The sequence below is a fragment of the Antechinus flavipes genome, chromosome 6 (genome assembly GCF_016432865.1).
Source record: "Antechinus flavipes isolate AdamAnt ecotype Samford, QLD, Australia chromosome 6, AdamAnt_v2, whole genome shotgun sequence".
Taxonomy (NCBI): domain Eukaryota; kingdom Metazoa; phylum Chordata; class Mammalia; order Dasyuromorphia; family Dasyuridae; genus Antechinus; species Antechinus flavipes.
Window position 1 is genome coordinate 164,029,394 of NC_067403.1, and position 25,378 is coordinate 164,054,771.

Here is a 25,378-nt window from a genome sequence, read left to right on the forward strand (position 1 = left end):
AGAATTTCACAAGATATACAACATTCTAACTAGCATTTACTTGAGATTGAGTTAATTGCTAAGCCTTAGTTCCTAACATTTCTCAGCTATGGAGATGTTATTTGTAAAAATGATGAGGCCTAGTGTTCTTTGTGACAGGCAATAAAGCTGACACTGGCTTCTCCTAATTTATATAAAAAGGAGCCACCATCAAGTCACCTTAGGATAGTTTTTTTCCCTAACTTACTTGAAGAGGCAGCAAGATCCTGTTTTGAGGAGGAATTAGATTTCTAATGTTACTTCTAACTCAGTTAAACATTATTAAACACCTACTATGTGTCAGGCTATCAAGGAGCTTGTGTTCTTCTGGAGGAAATACAGTGTGTACATTAATAGCTGACATTAATGTGCCCATTTAATCTTTGATTATCTCCATTTTTATATATGAAGAAACTGAGGTTAAAAAGGCAAGTGTCAAACCCAGAACACAGTCTCTCCTGCTCTTTACGTCCCATTTGAGTACTTTCACCACTATACCCCATTGCTTTTCAAAAGAATGAATGAAGCAACAGGGAGACAGATTCTAGCAAGGACACCAGCTGGAGGCTTCCCTCTGATAGCACTGGGGCTGAGCCTGGAGGGCAGCCAAAGACTCTGAAGGACAGAGCTACAAGCTCAGGACAGTCAGTGCAGATGGGGAGCTAGATTCTGGATCCACTAGAATGTAGCATCACGTGAAAGAAGACCAGAGAAAGCAGGGTGGGAAGGTCTTGTGTTTTACCCTGAGCCTCAGGACAATTCCAGCTCTATATCTTTGTGGGGTCTGACCTCCTCCAGTGGGGCACATCCCCCAAGATAGAGCCTTAATTTGGCCCTCAGTCTGTGGGGTCTTGTGGCGGGCAGGGCGGGGGGCGATGCTTGCTGGGGATGGTTGGTGAGAACCCACCTAGTGGCTAGCTAACACTGCCTAACTTGTGACACTCCTGTGAATTCCATGCCTAATGAAGTCTCTTAAGTTGTATTGTGAATAAGTTTTCCAGGATTTCACAAGATTCCTAATAAGCCGATAATGTATTTTAACATATAGCATTAATTATATAATCATAACCACAGCACTTTGATATTTGCACATTATCTCATTTGGTCTTCTCAGTAATCCTGTAAGGGTAAGTACTACAAGTATCATTGTCTCCATTTTACAAATGAACCGAGGCTCAGAAATGAATTGACTTAGTGATCACACATGTAGGAAATGTTGGAGATAAGCTTTGAATCCTCATCTCTCTTGATACCAAAGCCATTTTTTATAGCTCCATATAGTACTTCTCCATACCCATTGTTTTGTTTCTGTGAGAAAGTATGTTAGAGTTCCAATTGGGGCTTGTTTTTTTTTTTTTTTTTTTTTTTTTCCTGTCATGGATCTAGTGAGGAATATTTCATTGCAGAATATCCTAGAAAATGAGGAGAGGTGGCGGTGTATCTGTATCTCAGAGATTAAGAGCACCAGCTTTTTGGCAAACTATCCTTTCCTTCCTAGTCTTAAGGGAATATGGGACCTCTGGAATGCCTTCAACTGCCTTTGATAGAAGGATGGCTCATAATTCTGGTCATATTTGTGCAAGCACGCATATTGTTCGCAATTAAAAATTAAATACAGCTGGTAGAATTTTCTTATGTAGTCTTATGTAAATGCTATAAATGCTTAGTCTTTATTTTATGAATGAATTATGCATGTTTTTTGTCCTTAACTCCTCCCTCCCCCCACAACTAGCTAGGTAACTACATTTTGTTTTACTTCTTTCTTGCAAATAATCACTTTAAAAAAAAAAACTATCAGCAATAAGACAATGGCTATTTGAAAATTATCCTAATTTTAAAAGCATATTCTTTATCTTTTGAATATATTTAATTTTTTTAACCACTACATAATATTAAGGTTTTTGCTTGAAGCAATTTATATAAGCTTTAAAATGAATTTTTGTAACCTCTTTTCAGTTTTTCTCTTCTTTCTCCCTCTCAGCCCACTATCAGGCATATATAATTCAGTGTTTGTAGGAAGAGGACAACTCACTTTGAAAATTTGAGAGGTGGTTCCCCTCTTACTCTTTTCTGTTAAGCCATTTTTATTTTAAAAATTTGAAACTTAAATTATCATTAACAAAAGTAAATCATAATTTTTAATAATATGAGGAAAATAAGATTAAAAAAACTTAGGCTTTTCTAGCTTTGTAGTTAGTTTTTATATAGTTAAGATTTCTGCCTCCTGCTTCATTGATACATTTCCCTGATCCTTTTCAAGGATGTCTTGTACTTTTAGGAGATGGGGATCTTAGTGTTAGAAATTTGCATCATTTCCTTTAAAAAATTGGATATTTCTATCAGAAAACAGCAATTTTTTTAGTCTTTTTAATTCTGAATGCGTTGCTTTTGAGTGTGCAAAATAATTGTCTCCTACCATTTCTTGTTTGTTTAACAGCTAAAATATTCCTTTCTATGTATGGAGCATTTCATTCTAAACTTTTGAAAGTTTATTTGCACTTTATTAAGACAGATGATGTAAAATGTGGATCTAAATCTTTTTTTTTTCTTTTGACTGATCTATTTGATAAAGTCTTATTGGATAATGAATCCCTTCCCTTGTGTTTATGGTCTTTGATTTTCCAAATACTAGTTTTACCATTATGTTTGTGGCATCCCTGAATATCATCTTCTATCTTTGGGCATTCTACATTGTCCACATTACACTTATTTTAAAACTATTATGACCAAGTAATACTGGCTCACCTTTTAATTTAAAACTGGTAACTGGAAATATTACTTGTTTTATTCACAAATACAGACATTTGGTCACACCTAAACAAAGGTTATAATTAGCAAACTAAATTGTCCAGACAAGGCAGTCACCTCCCTTTATTATTCCTAGGCTTACCCAAAATTTCAAAAATATTGCTTATTCATAGATTCATAAATATTCTCCAAATATCTACATTCTTATATTAGCAATTTTCACATGAACCATGAAGTTTTAAGCTGAAATTGTCTTTCATGGGATATCTTGGCAATACAATCCAAACCATTCATTTTAAAGTTTCACATAAGCCAGAGATAAAATTATGCTTTTTTTTTATGGAAAAAATAACACTATTGAGATCCAGTCTTTTCTTATCCCCTCTTCCCCCCACCCCCCTCCGCCAAAGCACTTATCTAATGATATGATGTGAAAAAATTTTGGACAGTTATTGAAACTTCATTATCCAAAGAATTTTTGAAGTTTTTCTTATATCTTGGACTATGCCAATGATAGTGTAAAGTCCTTTGGTAAAGAGAGAGAAGTTTGCAAATTTCTTTGACAAGGAGATAATGGATAGATCTAATAATTCATATTTTATCTAGTGACTTCCAGACTGCATTCAAATTTTAAGTAACATTTCTGGAGTCAATACAAATAGAATTTTATTTAATAATGACTAATGTAGCTTATAAAAGTGACTAGTGAATTCAACCTCTGGCCTTTAGTGGTTAAGGAAGTTAGAGATCAGAAAACCATGAGCTTTTTCCTCATAGATTTATAACTTTCTTCAGTGAAAGAACAAAAGCCAGCTGTTGTAGGGTCACCTTAAATTTTTGGGTTGAAGGCATAAAAAAATAACAGTTTATTGGTTTCCTAAACCCTACCATTCTAGTTCAGTTTGATGACTAATAGGAAAGTTTCTATTTTAAATAAGCTTTGCTTAACAGGGAAGTCAATAAAATCTTAAGCGATAATGTCCAAAGACGGATTCTGCCTGAAAGTAACCTGCCCTGCTCCGGAAGGATTAAGCTCTTATACGCTTAGAAATCCTAAACCCTGGGCATTGTCTTGGTGTTTGTTTGTTTTTCCTTGCCAGTGCAGTATACAACATGATTTAATTGTCTCAAGGAAATAGGGTTAGAACATTATGGAATCAAGAGAAAACTCAGAAGGGAGGAATCTATTACAAGAAAACTTCCTAAAGGCAAAGTACAGAGGAAGCCCTTAAAAGCCAATTCCTAATGCATAGTTCACAAGGAACCCTTTAACTTAAAATCATTTTTCCCCCACCCTCACCTTTTAATTCAGCTCTCTTTTCTAGTCTTACTAAATTTTAGGTTGTCAACTTAGATGTTCTTTTGGTGGATTGCTAGATCATTCTATTTTATGTGAAAAGAGGACCCTTTCTATCAGCTATTTTGAAGGCTTGAAGCTGCTTTTCCTATTCTGCTATGTGTTACCCTGCCTTACCCTTCAGCCCTCTTTCATTGTCAAATCATTCCTTCAATATTTCCTTGAATAATTCACGAAGCCATTTTTAAATCTTTTGGAACGTTTCAATTTTTCAACCCTTTTGGTTTTCTCTGTAGCTGCCATTTTGTCTGTTCGTGGCCCATGAATTTTTTCTCTTTAGATTTAAGTTCCTCAAGCTTTGGTCCAGTGTGTTCTTGATGAAATACAGTAGAGACTTGTGAAATATAATTTTAGCTGGAACAGCTTTCAAAGAAAATAATCTGAGGAAAATAAGATGGAACAATTCTGATCGTTTTGGATACCAAATTCTTAGATTTTTTTTTTTCTCTGAACATTAGGAAAGTTACATGATCAACTTTATAAGTACATACCTATTTGCTTGTTTCTTAGATCATGTTCAGGGCTTCCATCTGCCTCAATTAGTGTTATCTCTTATTTCTTTTCAATGCTAGGGCAACTGGATATGTGTTATTTGCATCCTAAAGTATGCATACTGATAGCCAGAAACCATATTAACACATTCAAACAGTAGCAAGTAATGGCTACTTGCCATTTTTAGCTCAAGAGTTCCAAACCAGGTTATACAAATAAGAATTTGTATACTTTTATGGAAAAATGTGCCATTGTGTAGTCCAACAAAGTAATCCTTATTTTATTTTGAAGTGACCTCAAACAAAAGATGAAGCAATACCCATGGATATAGGGAGATGTATAACATTAATTTCAGTACATTCTCAACTGAAACCTTTATTTGGTCCCCTAGACTTGTTTAGTCTCTTTTGTTGTGATATTTCTGACCACAGTGTTTATTAAGATGATTTGATCATTTGTGTGCAAGCTAGAGAAACCCAGTGTAAGGGGTATTTCTGAAGCATCCTCTTCTCCCTCCTCTCTCTTGACCTTTCCTAAACAAAACAAGTCAGTAAAGGTTCTTGGGACAATTTACTAGAAGATGTTATGGAAGGAGGAAAAACAAATTTTGGTTTCCTATCATCTTCCAAGAAAGGGAGGAGAAGAACACTAAAAGTGATCATCTTTAATGTTGCTATTCCCCTTATTTATGACAGTGGAAAACAAAATACTTGTTTCCTTCCTCTCCACACCCGAAAATGGAAATACAAAGCTATAGATTGTCCTCAACTCTTGACCCTTAAAATCGAATTCCTCTGGCACTAGGATAAATGCCCGACTACTCAGGTTTTAGAAGAAATGTTAAATTAGACTAAAAGGGGATAGAAGGGATTGTTGAGAGGAAATGGCAAAGCATTCTGGATAAGCCTCAAATTTCTTGCATTGCTGTTCCATTTATTGTTTTTGGAACTTAATTTTTTAGAAGCAGATCTTGTTTGCTTACATAATTTCTCATCTCTCAAGAGGCTTGTTTTGCTTATCAACGCCTGTCATTAAACCAGCCCATTCTGTTTAACGGTTGGATTTTAAATGTGTGTGTGTGTGTTTTATATGTATATATAAAACACACACACACACATATATATTTCAATATTGTCCAACATAGTTGTCCCTAGAAGTAAAAAGATTCATGTGGAGGCTAATCATTCCTAGTGTTGAATCCTGTTCTTTAAAAATGCATTTTATGGCACATAAAAGGATTAAGTAGCTAATTTCCTATGTTTCAGGAGGACAAGAATGAGCACTTGTAAGATTCTTTTAGGTTCTTCAATTAGAAAATTCCAGTGAAAGCCCTGAAAATCTAAAAAGCAAAATGGTGAGGAGGGGAAGGTTTTTGAATACAGTTAACACAACCATAATGTATTCTCTTTCTTATATTATTACATTTTACCATTTGCAGTGTCTATCCACAACATTTGGGCAAAAAGTAAGATATTTCAGTGTGCAGCGACTTCCCTCTTGCTTTCCAGGTGAGAATAATTCTGAATAGATGCCTAATTTGAGAACTGAAAATAATACAGTGGGATCAAAAACTTCAGTGTACCACCAGCATTCAAATTCAAATAGAATTTGTTCCAAGTTAAGTTAGTTTTACTTTTATCTCAAAGGAGATTCCATTAAAGAATCAACAGTTGACCACTTTTCATTAGTTTTTTGTTTTGTTTTGTTTTTCATTTGTTTCAGTCATGTCTGACACTGAGAGACCTCATTTCAAGTTTTCTTGGCAAAGATACTGGAGTGGTTTGTCATTTCCTTCTCCAGCTCATTTTACAGATGAGGAAACTGAGGCAAAAAGGGTTAAGTGACTTACCCAGACTCACATAGCTAGTGTCTAAAGCTGGATTTGAACTTGGGTCTTCTGACTCCAGCCCTGGTGGTGTTCTCCACTGAGCTACCTACATGTCTTTACTTCTCATCAGAAAGTGATCTCAAGTGATTTATTTAAATCATGCTAATTTAACATAAGGGATTCTAGTAAAGATGTCATTCTCACCACCTCATTGCCTAAGAGTTCATTTGAGTCCAAAAGTCTTAACAAGAAAGAGGCGTGGACACTGTGGTGAAGAATTCAGATAGGATGTTAGAGGGGAACAAGCATCAGGGCCAGTCTAATTGGAGAGAGTTGACATTCATTAGGTGAACATATGATGGAAACAAAAGTTTCAGAGGACACTCTGTAAATTGACTTTGCACTTAATTTTTAAAATACTTAACAGTTTTGCCCACAGTGAGCCAATAATATGGTAGACATAGAGAAATGATTGAGAGAGCCAATGTAATTTTTCATGGATGTTAAAACTGATCAAACTTGAAAAATATATATCCTTTTAGGCAAACCTGGCTTTGGAGTAATTATGATCTCAGCTGCTTCAACTCCGTGTATAAAAGAAAAGATACTCTTATTTCAGTGTGTATGTCAGTTCAGGAGCAATCAATCTATACATTTTGATGAATGATTATTAGCAAAAATCCTTTTAATTGTATGCTGGATATTCAGCAGTTTTAACTTGGGAACTCATATATAAATACCTGCAAGGTTTTTCCCCTAACAATACACTGTAGTGTATTTACCAGTAGAACCTGTTTTGGGTTTATACCAGTTTCAGTCGAATAATAAATACCATTGGTATTATTAAGTATCATGGAGCCCCTCATAGTCATGAAAGATGGCTTAATTTGTGTATGTGTATAGTCAGTAACAGGAATGGATGATGGGTGTATGATACTTGAATAATAGGAGCTTAATAAATTTTGTGAAAATAACTTCTTGGAGAGTCACATTTTCTGTAGAGGTTTTGAAACAAATAAGGGAACTTGTGTGTCTTAAAGTGAAGCTAGGCTAACCAAAGTATCACGGGGAGTATGGTATTTCACATACATGGATTTGTTACTTTATGAACTGAAGCTTTATTAGGCTCTGGCCTTAACCAATAAATTCCTCTTTCAGCCAACTTTCTTATCCCATCAGGGAGACTTTGATTTGAAAAATAGATTATTATAGACAAATGGAGCTTGTGCCATTATGATGACAAGAAATTTTCTAACTCAGATGGACCTATTTATTTAAAAAAAAAATCAAGGTATATAAAGGTAAGACTTTTCAGTATGCTCATTTAATTGTTCTGAGTAATCATTCAGGGACTCAAATGGTGTGGAAGATAAGAGAACCAACTTAAAAATGAAAGTGAAAAGGCACATTCTTCCTTATTCCTTTGTAGGATTTAACTTGAGGCTCCTTCTGAGTGGTAAGTGAAAGGACTCCAACTTAAATTCTCATGCTATTGAAGAGCATGGGGATGCCGACTATTAATAAAGTAGGAATGAGGCAATATTAAAAAAAATCATGAGATGAATGGATACATCTGTGAAGAACTTAACGTGATATGAAGGTCAAAGGCTTTAGTTAGCTGACAACTTAAAATAGGAATTTTCCTACAGCTACCAGGGCATGAGTCTGTTCTATCCCAAACATAGCACTGTTTAAAAGTCAGTGGGTTTAAATAAATAGTTTGTTACAGTTAATTTTATGTAAAATCAGCTACACATTTAACTATCCACTCTATGCTTTGGCATCCTGCACTAAGTTTGTCCATCTTTATAGACTTAGCAAGAAGAAATTTTGGAATGTTCTTATAGAACCCAGATAATAGAAGTGCCATTCTTCACATAGAGAATCCAGAAGTACCCTTAAAGAAACCAGGGTTTAAGAATTTAAATTTAAATTCATTTAAGAATCCTAATGAAGGAAACAAAATGCTAGAAAACTATGGTGTGGCTTTTTCAGCAAAAGGTGAACCGAATCCCACAGAGGAAGCAATGTGATCTACCTCATAAGAAGATGGAGGTGAGAGGCCTACCCATGAAAGTAGGGGTACCCATCAAGAAGGGGGCCTCAGGAGTGGGGATGAGAGCTTTTCAGCCGGATAGCCTGACGTGGGCTCTTAGGTGATTGCTCCTTTGGAACCAGAAGGAAAAATGGACTGACCAGGTGACAGTAGGTCGCAGTTTACTAGCTGTGGTGATCCATTAACACAAAGGCTCTATGATAACTGGCAGAATAAGGAACGGATACAAATAGATCATACCCATCTTAAAAACTTTTGGCACTCATTCTTCACTTAGTAATGTTGAATGTAAAAATACCAGACCTACACTTGAACATCATGTTTGTGAAGTCATACGTGGCTTACTTGAAGTTAAAGGGAAAAAAAACACCCAAAAAACTTATTACAGGGTTCCAGGTAACATAAAAATATTCTAAATCAAATAGCAATCAGTGGGTCTTGAATGTACAAGAAAGATGCCCATTTCACTCTCTTAGAACGTTAGAGGAAAAATAAAATTTTGTCAATACAATACTTTGTATAGAAAATGCACCTCTATTCATGCAATATTTTATCAGTTTTAAAAACCCCAAACCAAACACAAAGCCACCCCCAAAACTAACAAAAGAAAAAAGAAAGCTTCCCATTTAAGCACCTGATCACTGAGAGTCCTGGGTATGATGATTGCTCTCAGGTCTAAAGTGAGAATTAGCTTTCACTTTGTAGGGATATTACTGGTCTGTGGCCGCTTCTCATTTGGGTCCACTGCCCCCAGTCTATAAGCCTCTGGTTATCAGATTAACAATTCTATGCATTTTACAGTTTAATGAATATTTCACTGTGATACTGTGGTTCTTGACCCAAGTTGTATTCCACTTGACTTTCTTTAATTTTTGTTTTGGAGGTGATAATTTAGTTGAGTTCACACTGTAACCAGTGATGTGCAAGCAGACACTGACAAATAGACACAGCAGTGCGATATTTGACCCACAGTATAAAAGGAAAGGCGATGGTGGAAATGAGGTAACTCTTCCCCAACAGGTGTGTACATAAACTCCTGCTCTTCTAATGCGCTACTGTCCATTAGGAGAGAGTAGGGCTTGTCAACATGATGATTACATAAAGAAGAAGCTACAGAAGAGAAAAAAGAGAGGTTCAGATTCAAATGCTTTTAAAAAGTAGCTTTTCTACTTTTTAAGCTGTGGAGGAATCAAAGCGTCAATTAAAGGGATTTTCATCAAGCATGGCTGGAGTGCGATTGAGTTCGCAGTGTCAGGGACTGGGGAGGAAGAGGATGCTGTGGCCATGAGAAGTGGCTACGGGGTGTGATAGGGATTCTGGTCAGCGGAGGGAGGAGGGAGAGAAGCCAGGAGGGAGGGCGGCAAGATGGTGTGCAAGGGACAGGACACCACGGAAGCCGACAGCTGAGAAGGCGAGGGAACCAAAATGGTTACAACAGATGAGCCAGACAGCAAAGAAGGAGAAGACTTCCCACACCTCAGTTTCCAACTCTGATGCACAAGGCTACATAAAGAAATCACAGAGGGCACACAAAACAACGTTTGGGTAAAAATATATTTCCCCCTTCATGTCTTGGCACTATGGATATATGCATAGGTTACCTTTCCACTATCCCCTTAACCTAATAAAATTGTAAAGCGATCAGTACTTCAAAATGAAATGTTTGACATCAATACAATAACTTTAGTTTTGTTTTTTTAAATTTACAAGTGTTTAACATGCTGTGTACATGTCGAACAATACTGTATCAACATTGATGGAGGTTACACAAGGTTTGGGAAAACAATGACTTTTTTTAAACAGCAAAGTGGCAAGAGTCTACTGCTACAGTTTAAGGCATATCAGCATAAATTTTAAAATTAGGAAACAGTTCTACTGCTCTTCACAGCTTTATTTTCGGTTCATAAAAAAAAAAATTCCCTTCATATTATTTCATATGCTAAGCTTTGGCGATCCCAATCCCACTATTCAGACAAATCCTCTCGTAGATGACCTGCCAGTAGAACCACGTTCCTTAGATTAGGAAACTATTTCTGATGAAGAAGCACAGCAAGGTCAAGTGACTTGAATGGACGGGATTGGTAAGGACCACATGGAGACAAGTGGGCTTGAGTAAATCACAGCAAAAAACCTGACTGAACAGTCTACAAAACGTTGGGGGGGAGTTGGGAGAGCAGTGGATGGGAAGGGGAGAAAGGGAAGGAACCAAACCTATTATTGATGGGGGTTAAAGTCAATGAGGTTAAGCAAATGTCATCAGCTTATGAGATTACAAAGCAGGGAAAGAAGAAAAACAGGTAACTCGTACCCCTAATGAGCTAGTTCTAGAGCTCCCTTGGTCTAGGTATCACAATCTACTGTTTTTACAAATGTATAAAGATTCTGGATTGCAAAACACATTTTGACATTCCTAACCACTCTGTGTAGGTCTTGCTATTGAATTCTTGGTATCGAAGTCCTAAAGGGAGCAAAATCTTGGTGGTCACTTCCAGCTGCTAAAACGAGTGATACAGTGAAAGGGCACTGTAATACTTGCACCAGAGATACTGTTCAATGGAGGTTGTATCCAGAAATGTCACTTTCTTTGGCAGTGAGGAACGATTGTACCACCTAAAGCCATTTGTGATGTCAGATAACACTCCCTGTACAGTCTCACCGTGTGACAAGCCACTGAAGACTTCCACAGTGATTTTAAGGGGAATCTGAGTTCATGGGACTATTGTGAGGAATTGATGATGGCTATCTTTCTGATGCTGTTGAAGTTAACAAAATGAAACAGATTCCCGACCCCCCATCCCATCTGTCCCACTCAATATTTTTTAAAGGCTGAGAGGTCAAAAGAGGCTTCTTGTTCCCATACTTACATGCAGAGGTGAAAGTACATCCAATTAGATTTGAGGGTATCATTTATTCCGTGCAGAGCCAAGGACTACTGTGAAAAAAGGCATAAATACAGAAAGAAAAGAGAAGAGCAGCAGTAACAAGCTCAAGAAGGCCAGGGGAGGGATGGCAGTAAAAATTAAGTTAGTGGCAGCATTAAAATACTTAAAAAAACAAAAACAAAAAATAAAAATAAAAAACCCCAAACAAAACCCCAAACCCAAAACCTAATGAAGTTCTTAATGCAAATGTAATAGCTTTGGGTCAAAAAGTCAAAATGGCTAAGATTGGATGCTTTTTCACTGCTGAACTACCTTAAAAAGGCTTGAGTGATACAAGGAAGCAATTAAAAAATTTTTAATTCCTATACAGAAGCACAAAAAGGGCTACTTTAAAAGACGCAGACACACAAAGCAGCTGGTGCAAGCACGTCACAAAAGCGGTTGTTTTTGACTTTTAGTATAATGCATGAGAAAATGCAGCCCATGGTTAGGAAACTGGTTTCATCATGCCAAGAAAAATTCCTAGAATTTGGCTGCTCCGCAGCTTACTTTATAATAGAACTGCAGAAACATCCCATGGAGATCCAGTTAAACCTGCCTTAGTTCCATTACTGCTGCTGCTTCTAGATTTGAAGCTCACATTTTTAGTGTATTTTTGAGCTTCAAAATGGTTTCCCAGGAAAGCTTTGCCCCTATGGTCCCCAAATCAGTTTCTGGAAATTCTTCCTGCCCTAAAAAGTTCTATGAAAATTGGTTGGTGGGGGTTGGGAAAGAGAGAAGAGGCCAAACAAAAGTTTTTCACTTCAGCAGCCTGGAGAGGCAGTTTAAATAACAAAATACTAACCATTCTACCCTGGCAAGGCACTAGGAGGAAAGGCAAGAAAAGATGGAGGATCTGAGTTTCAAAGAAAAAAATGTTAAATGTAAAAGTGAGAGAAAGACTAGCTAGAAGCAAAAGGAAAACTGGCATATCTCATCACCAGAAACTTAGGAGGATCAGCATGGGAAGCTATTTCGTGTTATTTCCAGAGGCAGCAAAGCTCCAATGTCTCTAAAAGTACAGTAAAGATCTTAAGTAATATAGATATTTTTTAAATATCAATTAGGACAGAAAAGTGTGAATGTGTTAAAAAGACTGTAACCCTCTTATGTTCTCTCTGACTCCCCTGCTTGAGACCCTTTGGCACTATATCTATGGTCTTGAGAGACATAAATGCTTTGAGTGACTACAGTGATAGGGCAAGGGGAATTCCCTGAAGCCAGCTAGGTTCCAAGAAGTATCTGTTCTCTTTCTTTTTTGACAAGCTAAGTGGTACAAATGGAAGCTAGTGGAGAAGAAAGTTGAATTTTTATTGATTCAAATTGGCTTTTTCCTTATCCCTATAAAGGTCCACTGAAATATGTAAGTTCAAAAGCTAGAGTTAATCCTTCAATGTTTTATCTGTAGTAGTAGTGAAGTGACAAAAAACAATTTTTTTGGAAGTCTTGTAGATCCAGTAGCAGAAATAGTTATGGTTTTTCTGCCATTAGGAGATAATGCTGGTCTTCCTATGGAAAACAAACTAAAGTATGGAGAAGAGCTTCATTAAGCTGAAAGGATGGGGAAAATTTTTTTATTTTGTATCTTTTTTCACTGAAAGATGGCATTTGATCAGTGATTTGTAATTTTCTTGAAAAACTAGGTGATGCTGGTGATGGACAGTTAAATGCTCAAAGCTCTTAGAATAATCTTCCCCATGTTTGTGAATCATGAATCCAGCTTCATTTTAAAAACAGTGATTTGAGGCAGTCTGACACTCTGGAGAGGCTGACAAGAAACCTGCACTAAACTGAAAAATTCAATCCAAGTCATTCTTTGTTTATCTATTATATTACCTAAGCAAAAAGCTACTGGAGTAGAGAGAAGGGCGGGGAAAGAGAAGAGGCAGAGTGGATGTGGGCATCAGGCAGTCATGGGTACAAATCAAGGAAATACTAGCTTTCGTGGTCATTCAGGTTTTAGTTCAGCTGGTGAGGCAGTGAGAACAGTTTCCATGTCAGACACAATGGCACAATGTACACTACTTTTTCATTCCAAAGCAACATACAAGTAACAGGTGTGCTCAACTGTGACTGTTCTGAATTGACATAAAAGGCAAACCATTTACTTTCCAGAGACGAAATCCAGGTGAACATAGCAGTTACCATCATTTCCCTTTTCTACCTTCTCCCACCACCCACCTCCAGTGAAATGAGTTAAAAGAGTTATTGGTGCTTGGGGGAGAGGGGTGGGCGGATAAAAGAAAAAAACAGAACACAGATGGCAGGGACACGTTACTGCAAAAGCAGGTGAATGCGGGAACATCCTTGGCTTGCCAGGCTTTATGTGAAGCTTGCACTGCAAGTTAAAAAACAAAACAAAAAAGTTAGAAATAATAATAAAACCGAAAAGGAAAAAAAAAAAAAAAGTTAGGCGCGCAAACACCAGCGTCAGAGCGATGGTGGCTGCTCATGCAACAACGATGAATTTGACAGAAATTAAAATGGTCAAAATTTGAGTAGTCTATTCTATGTGACAGGCAAAAGCAAAATTCAAAAAAAAAATGAATTAAGAAACACATGGTTAGTTTCCATTTGCATGAAGCTTAGACTTCACAAATGACTTGCTGAATTTGCTACAAATTCCAGTGGAAGGATTCCACTGCTCAACCTTTTTTCAAATGACTGCAAGAGAACCCCTCCTCTATTCTAAAGGGAATCTTTGATAGTAACAACTGTGTACCCCACAGAAGCAACACTTTCAAGGCCCACCAAAGGACAAAGGCATAATAACTATCTTAAGATGGCAGCATTCCTTGTGGGAAAGACCTAACACTGTAGACTTAGGGATGAGGAAAACAGATAGGAACAGACAAGAGGGGAAAGCATGCTATTAATCTATTGCAAACACACACACACGCACACACACGCTCGCACGTGTGCTCTCACACATACACATATATCCTTTTTTTCCCCCAGGGAAAAGGAAAAAAAGATGATCACTGGTCATATTATAGCTACAGCAATGCCAAGAGCTTTCATCCACATTTAAGTATGAAGCAATGCAAAATTAAAAATATATATATTTATTGGCAAAGTTTCCTTTTTTATTTTTATTTTTTTTTAAGACAGGTCGAGGCATGCATCCTTATTCCTTCCTTGGCCAGGAATTTAACAATTATTTTTACAAATGGGAATTGCAGGCAGTTGCAGAGTGTGGTTCTCAGATATCATCACCACAAGACGAGGTTTCAAGAAACAGACTGAAAAAACCTAATTCTGGGATCCACGCTAATCAGCTAATGCCTGCTGATGGCTATATTCTTGCTGATCTGTGAAGGAGCAGAGAGCTCAGTGGCAAACAGAAATGGGAGTCTGTGCCTGGGGATGCTGTGGGATCCAGCTAATGGCAGTGCCCGGATTAGTTCTACTTTTGCAGTAATCTTACAGAATGTTAAGAAGTCATGCTACTAGAGTTACAGATAAGTTTAAAAAAAAAGCCTTACCTACACAAAAAGGGAGCATTTCATTAGAGTAGAAAAACAAAATTAAAAACTTTTAGAAAAACCAAGACAGGCTTTAATATTTTTCTGCAGAAAAAGTCATTTTCTTTTTGGTGTGTTATTTAAAGCAAAGCTAGCTGGTCTCTGACAAGAGTGGGCAGTCTAGAATCAGCTGGGTTTTGAAGCATTTACAAAGTCTTATGCTTAACCCCAGTGCCTGCTTTTCACAGTCTCTAAATGGCTGTAGCCACTGGTAATGCTCTAATTTGGGTTTGTATTCTGTTTTTTTCATGGTTCAAGCCTCTGCTGGCAGTCACTTTATCAAAAAGGTGCTAAACACACGAATGCTGGTGTGAACCTGGAAGCTAACAGTAACATGCTTTCAGTAATACTGAAAGGCACAAACCAATATATACTGTAAAATGAATTCATTAAATCAAACTAATTTTAAATTAGAATCTATAAGTGGGGGAGGGAGAATTACTATATTACACACGTCACATAATCATTAAAGAAAAAACATTCTAAATCGTTTGGGCCAATGAGTAGGGAAACTTCCCTAATAAAGCATTGTGCACATAGATTAAAGAATATTTTTTATATAATGTAAAGTTTGCTCCTGGGTGGAATTTACTTTTTTAAATGGAGGCACAGTACTGTTCAGCTTTTGGAATTTTTATTGCTTAAAGGCACACCAAAGTACATATGAAAATCAAAAAAAAACTTTTCACACATTGCTGGTCTTTGTATTTAAATTCATATTTAAAACAGATTCAATTCATATTCTTTGTTTCAAATTCATATTTAAAACATCTCTTTGTGCACTTATGTGTTTCAGGAGCAAAACAAATAATAATAATAATAAAAAAAAAAAACCCAACCTCAAATCTGGATTTTCTTAGCATCAGCAGCTGCCTCTTTCTAACATACATGCACACATCAATAAACATATGTGTTTCTTCTCATAAGTTAAGGGAACACCCAATGCATTTATCTAGTTGGAAGAGTAGTAGTATTTTCAACTGAAAGCCATCTTCATTAGCTACCCCAATGAGAACCAGATGCTCAGCTCTTATGCTCAAAAAGTAATGTGTTTCCTTGGAATGGATTAAAATTTGCTGTGCTTTCACTCCTGAGATGATTCTCACTAAAAACAGGTCCTTTGGACTATTCGGCTCAGCAGCGCTCTGGCATATTGTCATGTCCCCCAAAACACATCCACCCGCCCACATCCACATTCCCCTACCCCCACACAGCCCCCCACATCCACACGCACACAGTCTATAGCCCCTCCCATTCCCCTTTCCATAATATCTCAGATATCCTCTCTTTCCATCTTTCCCTTGTTTTCTCTGTACCATTTCTGCTGACTCAGAGCATGAAAATACAAAGTCAGTTTTAATGTAGTCTTAAAAACGAATATTCATTCCACTGGATTGGGTTCATCCATTGTGATGCTACAGTTTTGCACAGACAATCCAGGGAGGACAAACTAGCAAAGTTTAAAGCTTCTCAATGTTAAATTAACTAAGCTCAACACTGCTATGTTACCAATGTCCCTGTAGTTGGTATAACTGAAAGAGACTCTGCCTCCTTTAAACTGTTGGTAAGAGGGCAATGCTTTCCCATACTGAGTCTTGACTTAAAAAAAAAAAAAATCACTGGTTATGGGCACAAGAGGTTCTTCTAAAAGCCCAGTTCTGTGCTGAGAATGTGGACCAGCACAGTAAAACTCCGATACCGGTTCTCACTTCACAAAAAGGTATCTACCAGTCATGACACACGTAACTGATAAAAGTAAGCTTGCATACACAATTATTTTTGTTAGCTATGGCTCATCAAGTCTCCTGGTATTTGCCATGACTGCAATGTCCACTTTTAATCAAAATACTGGATTTCTTAATTTAGTCTTCATCCAAGGTTATTCAGTTAGTTGCTTCCAATCCCAATACGGTTTCAGGGAAGACCCCTAAAAATGGCCTCTTGGTTGGGGGGCCAATTCCTCCATATTTATCATAGTCCTCATAAGGTATCCAACAACCCAAGAGCAGAATTAGGCCTCTTTAACAAATTAAAGCCATATTACATTTTTATCTAGTTTTGAAAATAGAACAATATATCATCTTAAATTGAGACAATAAGAGCTCCTCTGGAAACTCTTCCCAGTATCTCTATCTGGCAGTAATATCTGCAGCAATTAGCTTATTGAGAACTGCATGAGTAAGAATAAGAAAATAATAGTAGCAATCATAATTTTTAGAACTTTCGTTATAAAGACAGTCACCAGACATTTTTTGTTGTTGCTAAAGACAGAACATTGAATGTCATTCCAGAGGATCATAAAGTGGATGTGGAAGTTTCTGTTGCAGAGCACAAATTTCATAAATTAATTTTATGTACCCTAAAAAATGTAAAAACCTTGATTTGTCTTCCCTCTTCCAGAGAGGAAGTACTTTCTTTAGGCAGACTGGTCAAAACACCAGTTTCCAGTCTGAAAATAAGACAAGGCAAGTACAGACATGCAAAGGAAAGGAAACTGGACTGGCCCCAAGAGGCTGTAGGGATGACCCTGCTTACTTTTTCTTGTCTTTGTCTTTCTTGGTTTGTTGGGCACCAGCCTGCTGCGCCTGCGACTGTAAGAGCTGAGCTGCTGCTTTCTTCTTCTGAAAGTTGTTGACCTCCTCCTCAAGCTCCTTCTTTTTGTCTTCCACTTTCTTTTTCTCTTCCTGATGCGTCCGCTTTAGAAGGTCAAACTTTTCATGAAGCTGGACAAGAAATGGAGAGACAACAGTGGGTTTGAGGGAATGAGTGATAACTGGTGCAAATGATGCTTTGTTTTCAAAGATAAACAGACTCATTGACAGTGAAGTATTTTTCTCAAGTTTGGTCCTCATATTTTTAAAGGTTTCATTTTCATATATTTATTTAATTTATGTAGCAGGTTAAAGAGCATCTTTACTTATTTGAGTCCTTTTTTTACTTAAATCATATTTAGTCTCATACTATTTAAAATTTTTGTCAGAGATTTAGATGAAGGTATAGATGACATTTTGATCAGATCTGCAGATGACATAAGATACGTAACATAATGGAAGATATAGAATTCAAAAAAATCTTGCAGGTAAGAGTATTAGTCTGAATCAAATAAAATGAAATTCAATAGGGATAAAGTCTGGTACTTGGGTACAAAAAAATCAACTTTACAAAAGAAGTTGGAGACGGTAGGTAGACAGCGTTTCTTCTGAAATGATCTGGGGATTATATGGCCCACAAGCTCTACCTGAGAAAGTCAGCAGTATGATATGAGAGCCATAAAGATAAATGGCATTTGGAGCTGCATTAGGAGAAGAATAGATAGGTGATGATCTCACTCCACCTTAGCCAAGTCTCATCTGGGTTTTTATGTTCTGTCCTAAGTATGGCTAAAGAAGGTATTGGAATAAGATAGCAGAGGGTCAGCTGGAAAATGAAGGGTTCTAAGTTCTTGATATAGGAGGATCAGCTGAAAGAACTGGATACTTAGCTTAGATAAAATGATAGCTATGTATGTAAAGGACTCTCATATGGAGCAAGGTTTGGATTGGTTCTCTTTGGTTTGGATGTATCCAAGAGTAATATGTGGAGGTTATAAAGAGGATAATTGAAGCTCAATGTTAGGAAAACAACTGGATATGTCCAATGGCGAATGGTTTGCCCTTCTTGGATATCTTCAGACAGAGGCTGGATAACCATTGTCAAGTATTATATACTGAGAATTCTTTCATTTGTAGGTTGGACTAGAGGGCTCTGAAGTATGTGACATGGGATCTAGAGGTCTAAACATAAGTTGCTAGAAGTTCATTGCCCAATGAACTTAATTAAAGATAATCAGGTGTGTTACCCTAAGACTGCACATTCTATATTCTAGAACTCCGAAAAGCAAATTTTTCTTTCTTTTTTTAAACTAGAAAAACCTGTTTTTCTTACTGGTATTCTTAGGAGATCCATTATATACTTTCTTTTTTTATTTTTTTTTATTTTTTTGCTGAGGTAATTAAGGTTAAGTGACTTGCCCATGGTCACACAATTAGGAAGTGTTAAGTGTCTGAGACCAGACTTGAACTCAGGTCCTCTTAACTTCAGGGCTGGTGCTCTACCAACTGTGCCACCCCCCCATTATGTACTTTCAATCCATGAGTAAGAATGCTAGATTTGGAATGTGAAAAACATTTTGAAATTCATCTCTGACACTACCTGCATCATTTTGGTCTCAGTTTCATCATCTTTAAAACAAGCAGGTTGGACTTGTCAAATCTGCCATGTCTAAATCTATGAATTTTTGAGCCATGACTACAAAAGCAAAATAAAATATAATTAAAGCTATAGAGAAGTTTAAAAATTTTCACCTTTGTGAAAGGGGGAAGGGGAGTTTGTTTCATGTGAAGGAATGCTGAATTCATTTTAAGTTTTAGAAATCTTCTTGTCCAAACTCTTCATTTTGATGAGAAACAAGGTTAAAAAATCAAGGCTTTTGGCAGAAGGGGATTCCCAACCAATATTCTTTTCAAACTTATTCACTTCTCTTTGTATATATAAATGCTAGTTAAGAATTTAAAGGCCCCTAGCTCTCAAGAGTTGAAAGATGTCTTGGGAATTAAGAAGCAAAATTCCAATGTGTGCCAATTGTTAGCTCTTGAGGAATAATCAAGTTTCTTCCCATGGCTTTTGCAGGTGGCAGCAAATATGCCAAAGTCACAGTTACATGACCCTAAGAACCTGGAGTTTCTCAGTTTTAGTGAATGAGTTCCTGATGCTTGATTAATGAGAATAGGAATTAATTTTCCCAAGCCACTAGAAAAATAGCTAATTAGGACTCAGGAGACCTGGATTCTTTTCCCCAATTACCGTGCTAAATGCTAGATGTGACTTTGGGTGATTCATTTAAACTACCCAAGGCTTCAATAAACTTTTCTACCAAGTGGGCACAATAATTTCTGTCCTACGTGCTTCTCATAGTTATTTTAAGGGTCAAGTATCTGAAAAAGTCCTTGGAACAATATGAAGAACATGTGGCATGGTACCATAACAGGATCATTAAAAAAAAAATTTAGGAATGATTGCTTACATCTTTTTCTGCTTCTTTAAGTTCAGCTTCTTTTTCTTTCACCCTCATGACAAACATTTGTCTCATTTCCTCCTCTTTCTTCTGAAGTTCTCCCAAGAACTCGTTTCTCTTTGCTTCATATGTCTCTTGAAGGCTGTTAAAGACCAGAAAACAAGGATGACATGATGGTGGTACATAGAGATCCTGTGCTTGCAAAACCTTGAGGAATGACGTTAAACTTGTATGGACCAGCCCCAGTTAAATGAGATGAGGCAGTCTCAGGAACAAACCACCCAAAATGGTGCTAAGAATATCAGGATGTCTTAGGTCTCCCCATCAAGAAGAACAGTATTTCCAAAATTTCAAAGGGAATATAATATAATTTATATATGTTAAAAACAGGAAGGAATCCTTAGAAGCAGTTGGGATAAAGTATAGAGAAAGCTGTTCTTGGAGCCAGGAAGACCTGAGTGCAAGTGTTGAGTCTAACAAATGCCAGTTGTGTAACCTCTCATTGTTTTAGGAAACTTTCTAAGGCCTTTAATTGCCAGGAAAGTGTGAAAATGCATTGTTAGGGAGCTTTCTCATCTGGATGTTCTTTATACCAATGTAATCACAGATTCAGTCCTTAACCTTATCTCTAAGATCCAATTAATTGCAAAAGCAGAAAGGCAATTATCTGTGTGTAATATAGCATAAGGAAAAGTGTCAGAGAAAGAACCAATAGGGAGACATTTAAGATTAGAGAGGGAATGAGGATGGGAGCAGTTTGCTGGAGAAAATAGTAAGGGATGGCATCAAGGATACATGTAAAAGGAGGCATTGGTGGGGCGGGGCTTGAACAGAGAAGGACCATTTTTTGGTAAGATACCAGACTGAACACAGTCTTTAGGACATATGCACTTCTCCTGATGCTTAAAGCATCATGCCCACTCTAAGAGAATACTGAGAGAAGGAAACCATGAAGCAAAATTAAATAGAGAATATTCTATTCATCTGCCTTTATACAAGGCATCCACTTTCTGGACTCCCACTCCTTCTAACTTCATCCTTGTGATTCTGAAGTGCCCTGTTTTTTGTTTTTTAAATTTTCACTATAGCCAATATTTTTTGATACATCCCTATGATTTCTTACATTTGATTCTCACAACAATCCTAAAAAGATAGAGAAATAGAATTTTTTTCTTGAATTCCAAAAATAAGTATTTGAAAAAGTTGTTGTGAAAATAAAAGAAATACACATCAAGTACTTGGTAAATATTAAATCATATCAGCTATGATAATGAACCTGAGTGGACTTACACTATAAGACCTGAGTAGATACATGACTCATGGGTGGAAGGATGAGAGAAGTTCATATTTTTCTGACAAAGCCTCAGAAAGCCAGGGTTCTGAATAAGATTTTCTGGAAATTATATTGTCTCTATTCCCTACAGAGGCTCTAGGAAAAAAAAAAAAACCTAGAAAAACTGTCTTTTTGTAAATTTCATCTGTTCTAACCATGAACGTGAAACAAAGCCCCACCAATTACAACAACAAAACAACCTTGAGGTCATCCTCCACTCTTGTTAGATCCCTAGGGAAAGTAAAACAAAATAGAAAGATTCTACTAGTTACATTCTGAAAGAAACCACTAAATGAAAACCTTGTTGTAGTTCCAGGTCCTCAAAGGAAAAAAATGACACAAATTGACAAAAAGTAAGGGTTCAAATACAGACACAGTTAAAAATCACATAAGACTCATCAGCTACCATTATAAAGAGAGTAGAGCCTGGAAAAAAATATTACAAAAAGCAGAAGATAAAAACTTATAACCCAAGAATAATGTACCTTAAAAAACTGATCAGTTTTCCCCACAAGAGGAAAAGTAGGCCTTTAATTAAAGAGAATTTCCAAGTATTCCTGATGAAAACACTAAAGCTGAGTGGAAACTTGGCTATGCAAATACAGTAGTCAATAGAAGCAAATAAATTAAAGCAAATGAAAGTTTGTTCAATGATTAAATGTTTAAATTTTAATAAGGAAGAAGAAACAAGTATCTGCTCAGAATTATAAAGGGTTTTAAAGAATTATCATAAAGATAATATAAGACTAGTGGGTCTGTTAGCATCATATTTATGTTTTAGTGATCTCTTAAGGAAGGAAAAAATATAACAGAGAATGTGAAGGGGGTAGGACTTATTTCGTATAATTGGAGCACATAAGAATAGACTATTTAACAGAGAAAGGTAGGAGGAATAAAGTCTTATAAGCTTCATTTCCATGTAAACCAGAAAAAAGAGATTTTAATGCACGTACACACACACACATGATGTGTTTGATGTAGAAAAATATGAAATAAGAAAACAATGACAGGAAAGTGGGGATTTAGAGGGGAAAATGGATTTGGGGAATGATTAATCATAAACAAAACAAACTACAACTTCATAGAGTAGCTCTTGAAGGAAAAATAATGTTATATATATTTAAAAAAGGAAGGATAAGGACTGGGCAAAGTGAGAGAAAAGCAGTGAAATGTCAGCAGATTAATAAAACAAAAATCAACATTACTGAATGCACTACAATTTTGTTACACTCCTCTTTGTAAAGAGAGAAGAATGGGGAAATGAAATGGAAACACAGAGGAGAATAAATATGTAATTTAGTAGTCAGAACTGTGAAACTGAATGGGATAAACTCATCTATAAAAGAGAAGAACAGAAAACAGAATCCAACAATATGTTGTTTTCTGAAATACAGATGAAACAGAAAGATTAACATAGAGTTCATGCTGGATCAAAATCTATTATACCTCAAGAAAACTTAAAAAAATGTAATGGTAGCAATCCCTCTCCCAGAAGAGGCAACAGTAAAAAGAAACTTAATGAAAACAAATAGAGAAGACAAATAGAAGAAAACAAATTGAAGACAAATAGAGAAACTATGTTATACTTAAAGGCATCTTACAAGATGAATCATTATAAAGCTATGTTGTAGCAAACGGTACAGCATCTAGATATTTGAAGAAAAACAAATCATCTGATAAGTAAATAAAACTGTAACAGTTGAGGATGTCAAAAAACACCTTGTTGCCATCAAACCAAAAAGAACTATACATTTTTGCATAAAAAAATACAGGCTATATGGTCCACCAACCAATCCAAGGTGAGAATGACAAAGCTTATTGGTACAGAGTTTGTGCTAAATATTATTTGAGTGTTTTCCTAATCTTTCTCAGTAAATGACATTTTTGTGGACTACTTTTGGAAACTTTCCCCTACCCAAGCCTTCCATTGGGTAGACTTCCATTCCTATATCCTAATACCAGAAATTCAGTATATATAGCAAGATTTCTGAAACATACCAAACTGTTGTTCCCAACCACTGGTTAGGAAAATTTCCCAAGAATCTAATATCCATGGTACCTGAAGGGTTTGCTATCAGGATCTGTGTCTTTGAATCCCATTTCTTCTAGCTTACAACGTCGATACAATTCATAGTGACGGGTATGAGTTTGTTCTCTCAAATCCTCCATGTTTACTCGGATCAGCATCTCCCGGAGTTTTACAAAGTCACAGTGGTTTTCATTCTCAACTATAAGATATTAAAACAAAAGATGAGTTAACCGTGTTTTCATTCAAAACCTAAAAATCATAGTTAGAATTGGGGAATGTTACTATATTGCCAAAAACACTGATAAATTAAGACTGAAGACTCTTAATTCAGTGTTTCCTAATATTTGATTTTCTCTTATCCAAAAATGGTTTTTAAGTAGATCAAAACAAAGAAGAGCTCTTAATCAAAGCATATCATTTGAGGCATTCAGATAATTGTAGAAGACCTACCATCGTGTAGCATTTCCATATTCCCTTTATCAAAACAGTCACTTATAGTAAAAAAATGAAACATCATTGACCAGATTGAGCTACATGAAAAGAGGAATTGTCATAGTAGCACACTCATTTTTCTTTTAAGTTTTATTGTTTCAATTAACAAGCATCTTCTATTATTCCTCACATTTACCTTTCCCTTGCCCCAGAGAAAAAGAAAATCTTTACATTAACGCATTGTTGGTGAAATTGTGATCTGATCCAGCAATTCTGGAGAACAATGTCCCAAGGGTTATCAAACTGTGCATACCCTTTGATCTAGCAGGGTCATTACTGGGTCTATATCCCAAAGATCATAAAAGAGAGGAAAAGCACCCACATGTACAAAAATGTTTGTAGCAGCTCTTTTTGTGGGAGCAAGGAATTGGAAATTGAGTAAATGCCCATCAATTGGAAAATGGCTGAATAAGTTATGGTATATGAATGCAATGGAATATTACTATCCTTTAAGAAATGATGAGCAGGCTGATTTCAGAAAAGTTTGGAGAGACTTACATGAACTGATGCTGAGTGAAGTGAGCAGAACCAGGAGAACACTGTACACAGTAATAGCAAGATTATGTGATGATCAATTAATGATAGACTTTTCTCAGCAATATAGGGTTCTAAGATAGTTTATTTGGGATAAAAAAATGCCACATTTAGATAGAGTACTATGGAGACTAAATGTGGACTGAAGCATACTATTTTCATCTTTTTTTAAAGTTTGCATTTTCTTTCTCATGGTTCCCTTTTGTTTTGATTTTTTTTTCAAAACATGACTAATATGAAAATATGTTTAAAATGATTATATATGTATAACCTATATCAAATTGTTTGCTGTCTTGGAACTCAAAATTTTACAAAAATGAATATTTCTCTCTCTCTCTCTCAACTTAATTTTTCTTTTTTGCAAATAAAATAAACATTTATTATTTTTTAAAAAACAGTATTTTCAGTCATTTTATCTAGTTAATTCTGAATATTCTAATTCTATGGCTAACTTATGTAAGGAAAGAATAGGAGAAAGAGGGAAAAAATCTTACAGAAGTAATCTTGCCTTCACTAACTTTGTATAAATTAACTTTTTGCCTTCAGGAATATCTAGACTACTTTAAGTACAGTACAGTAAACAAATGCAACATATATGATAAGAAACATTAACTTAATTTTTCTTGAGAATTTTTATTTTTATTAAAATGGGAGATCATTTTTTTCTTTTTCCCACAACTTGACTTTTATGGAAATGTTTTGCATAACTTCATAAGTGGTTTCTTACTTGTGGGTGGGGATAAGGGAGAATATCTAAAACTCAAAAATTTTAAAAAACAAATGTAAAAAAAAACTTTTGAATGTAATGGGAAAAATTCCCTTCCTCCTTCCCAGAGCATACCTTGCACCACACCCCAAGGGTACTGCCTGGCCTTTGCCATCTTATTTCCAATCTTTACTTCTTCAGTACTTCCAACCACAGCAAATGGAAGATGGACCTGAAAAAAAAGAGAAGATGTATAAGAGATGCCTTCATTTTATCATCATTACCAT

At 36.1% G+C, this 25,378-nt stretch overlaps 1 protein-coding gene across 7 annotated transcripts in view; it reads right to left on the reverse strand.

Annotated features, from left to right (window-relative positions):
- Positions 1–4,866: 4,866 nt before the first annotated feature.
- The window catches only part of SEPTIN11 (septin 11), a 130,828-nt gene continuing 110,316 nt past the window's right edge, over positions 4,867–25,378 (reverse strand). Inside the window, exons 6-11 of one of the 7 annotated variants that reach the window (XM_051964374.1) lie at positions 25,227–25,323; positions 23,390–23,558; positions 20,007–20,139; positions 17,480–17,667; positions 11,364–11,428; positions 4,867–9,609 (exon numbers count right to left, since the gene is read on the reverse strand). In XM_051964374.1, coding sequence (XP_051820334.1) covers positions 11,407–11,428; positions 17,480–17,667; positions 20,007–20,139; positions 23,390–23,558; positions 25,227–25,323 — 609 coding nt within the window. In that variant the 3' untranslated portion in view covers positions 4,867–9,609; positions 11,364–11,406. Of the gene's footprint in view, positions 9,610–10,035; positions 13,759–14,469; positions 14,906–17,479; positions 17,668–20,006; positions 20,140–23,389; positions 23,559–25,226; positions 25,324–25,378 lie in introns of those variants that run through there. The other 6 variants (XM_051964372.1, XM_051964376.1, XM_051964373.1 and 3 more) reach the window with 6 other exon arrangements.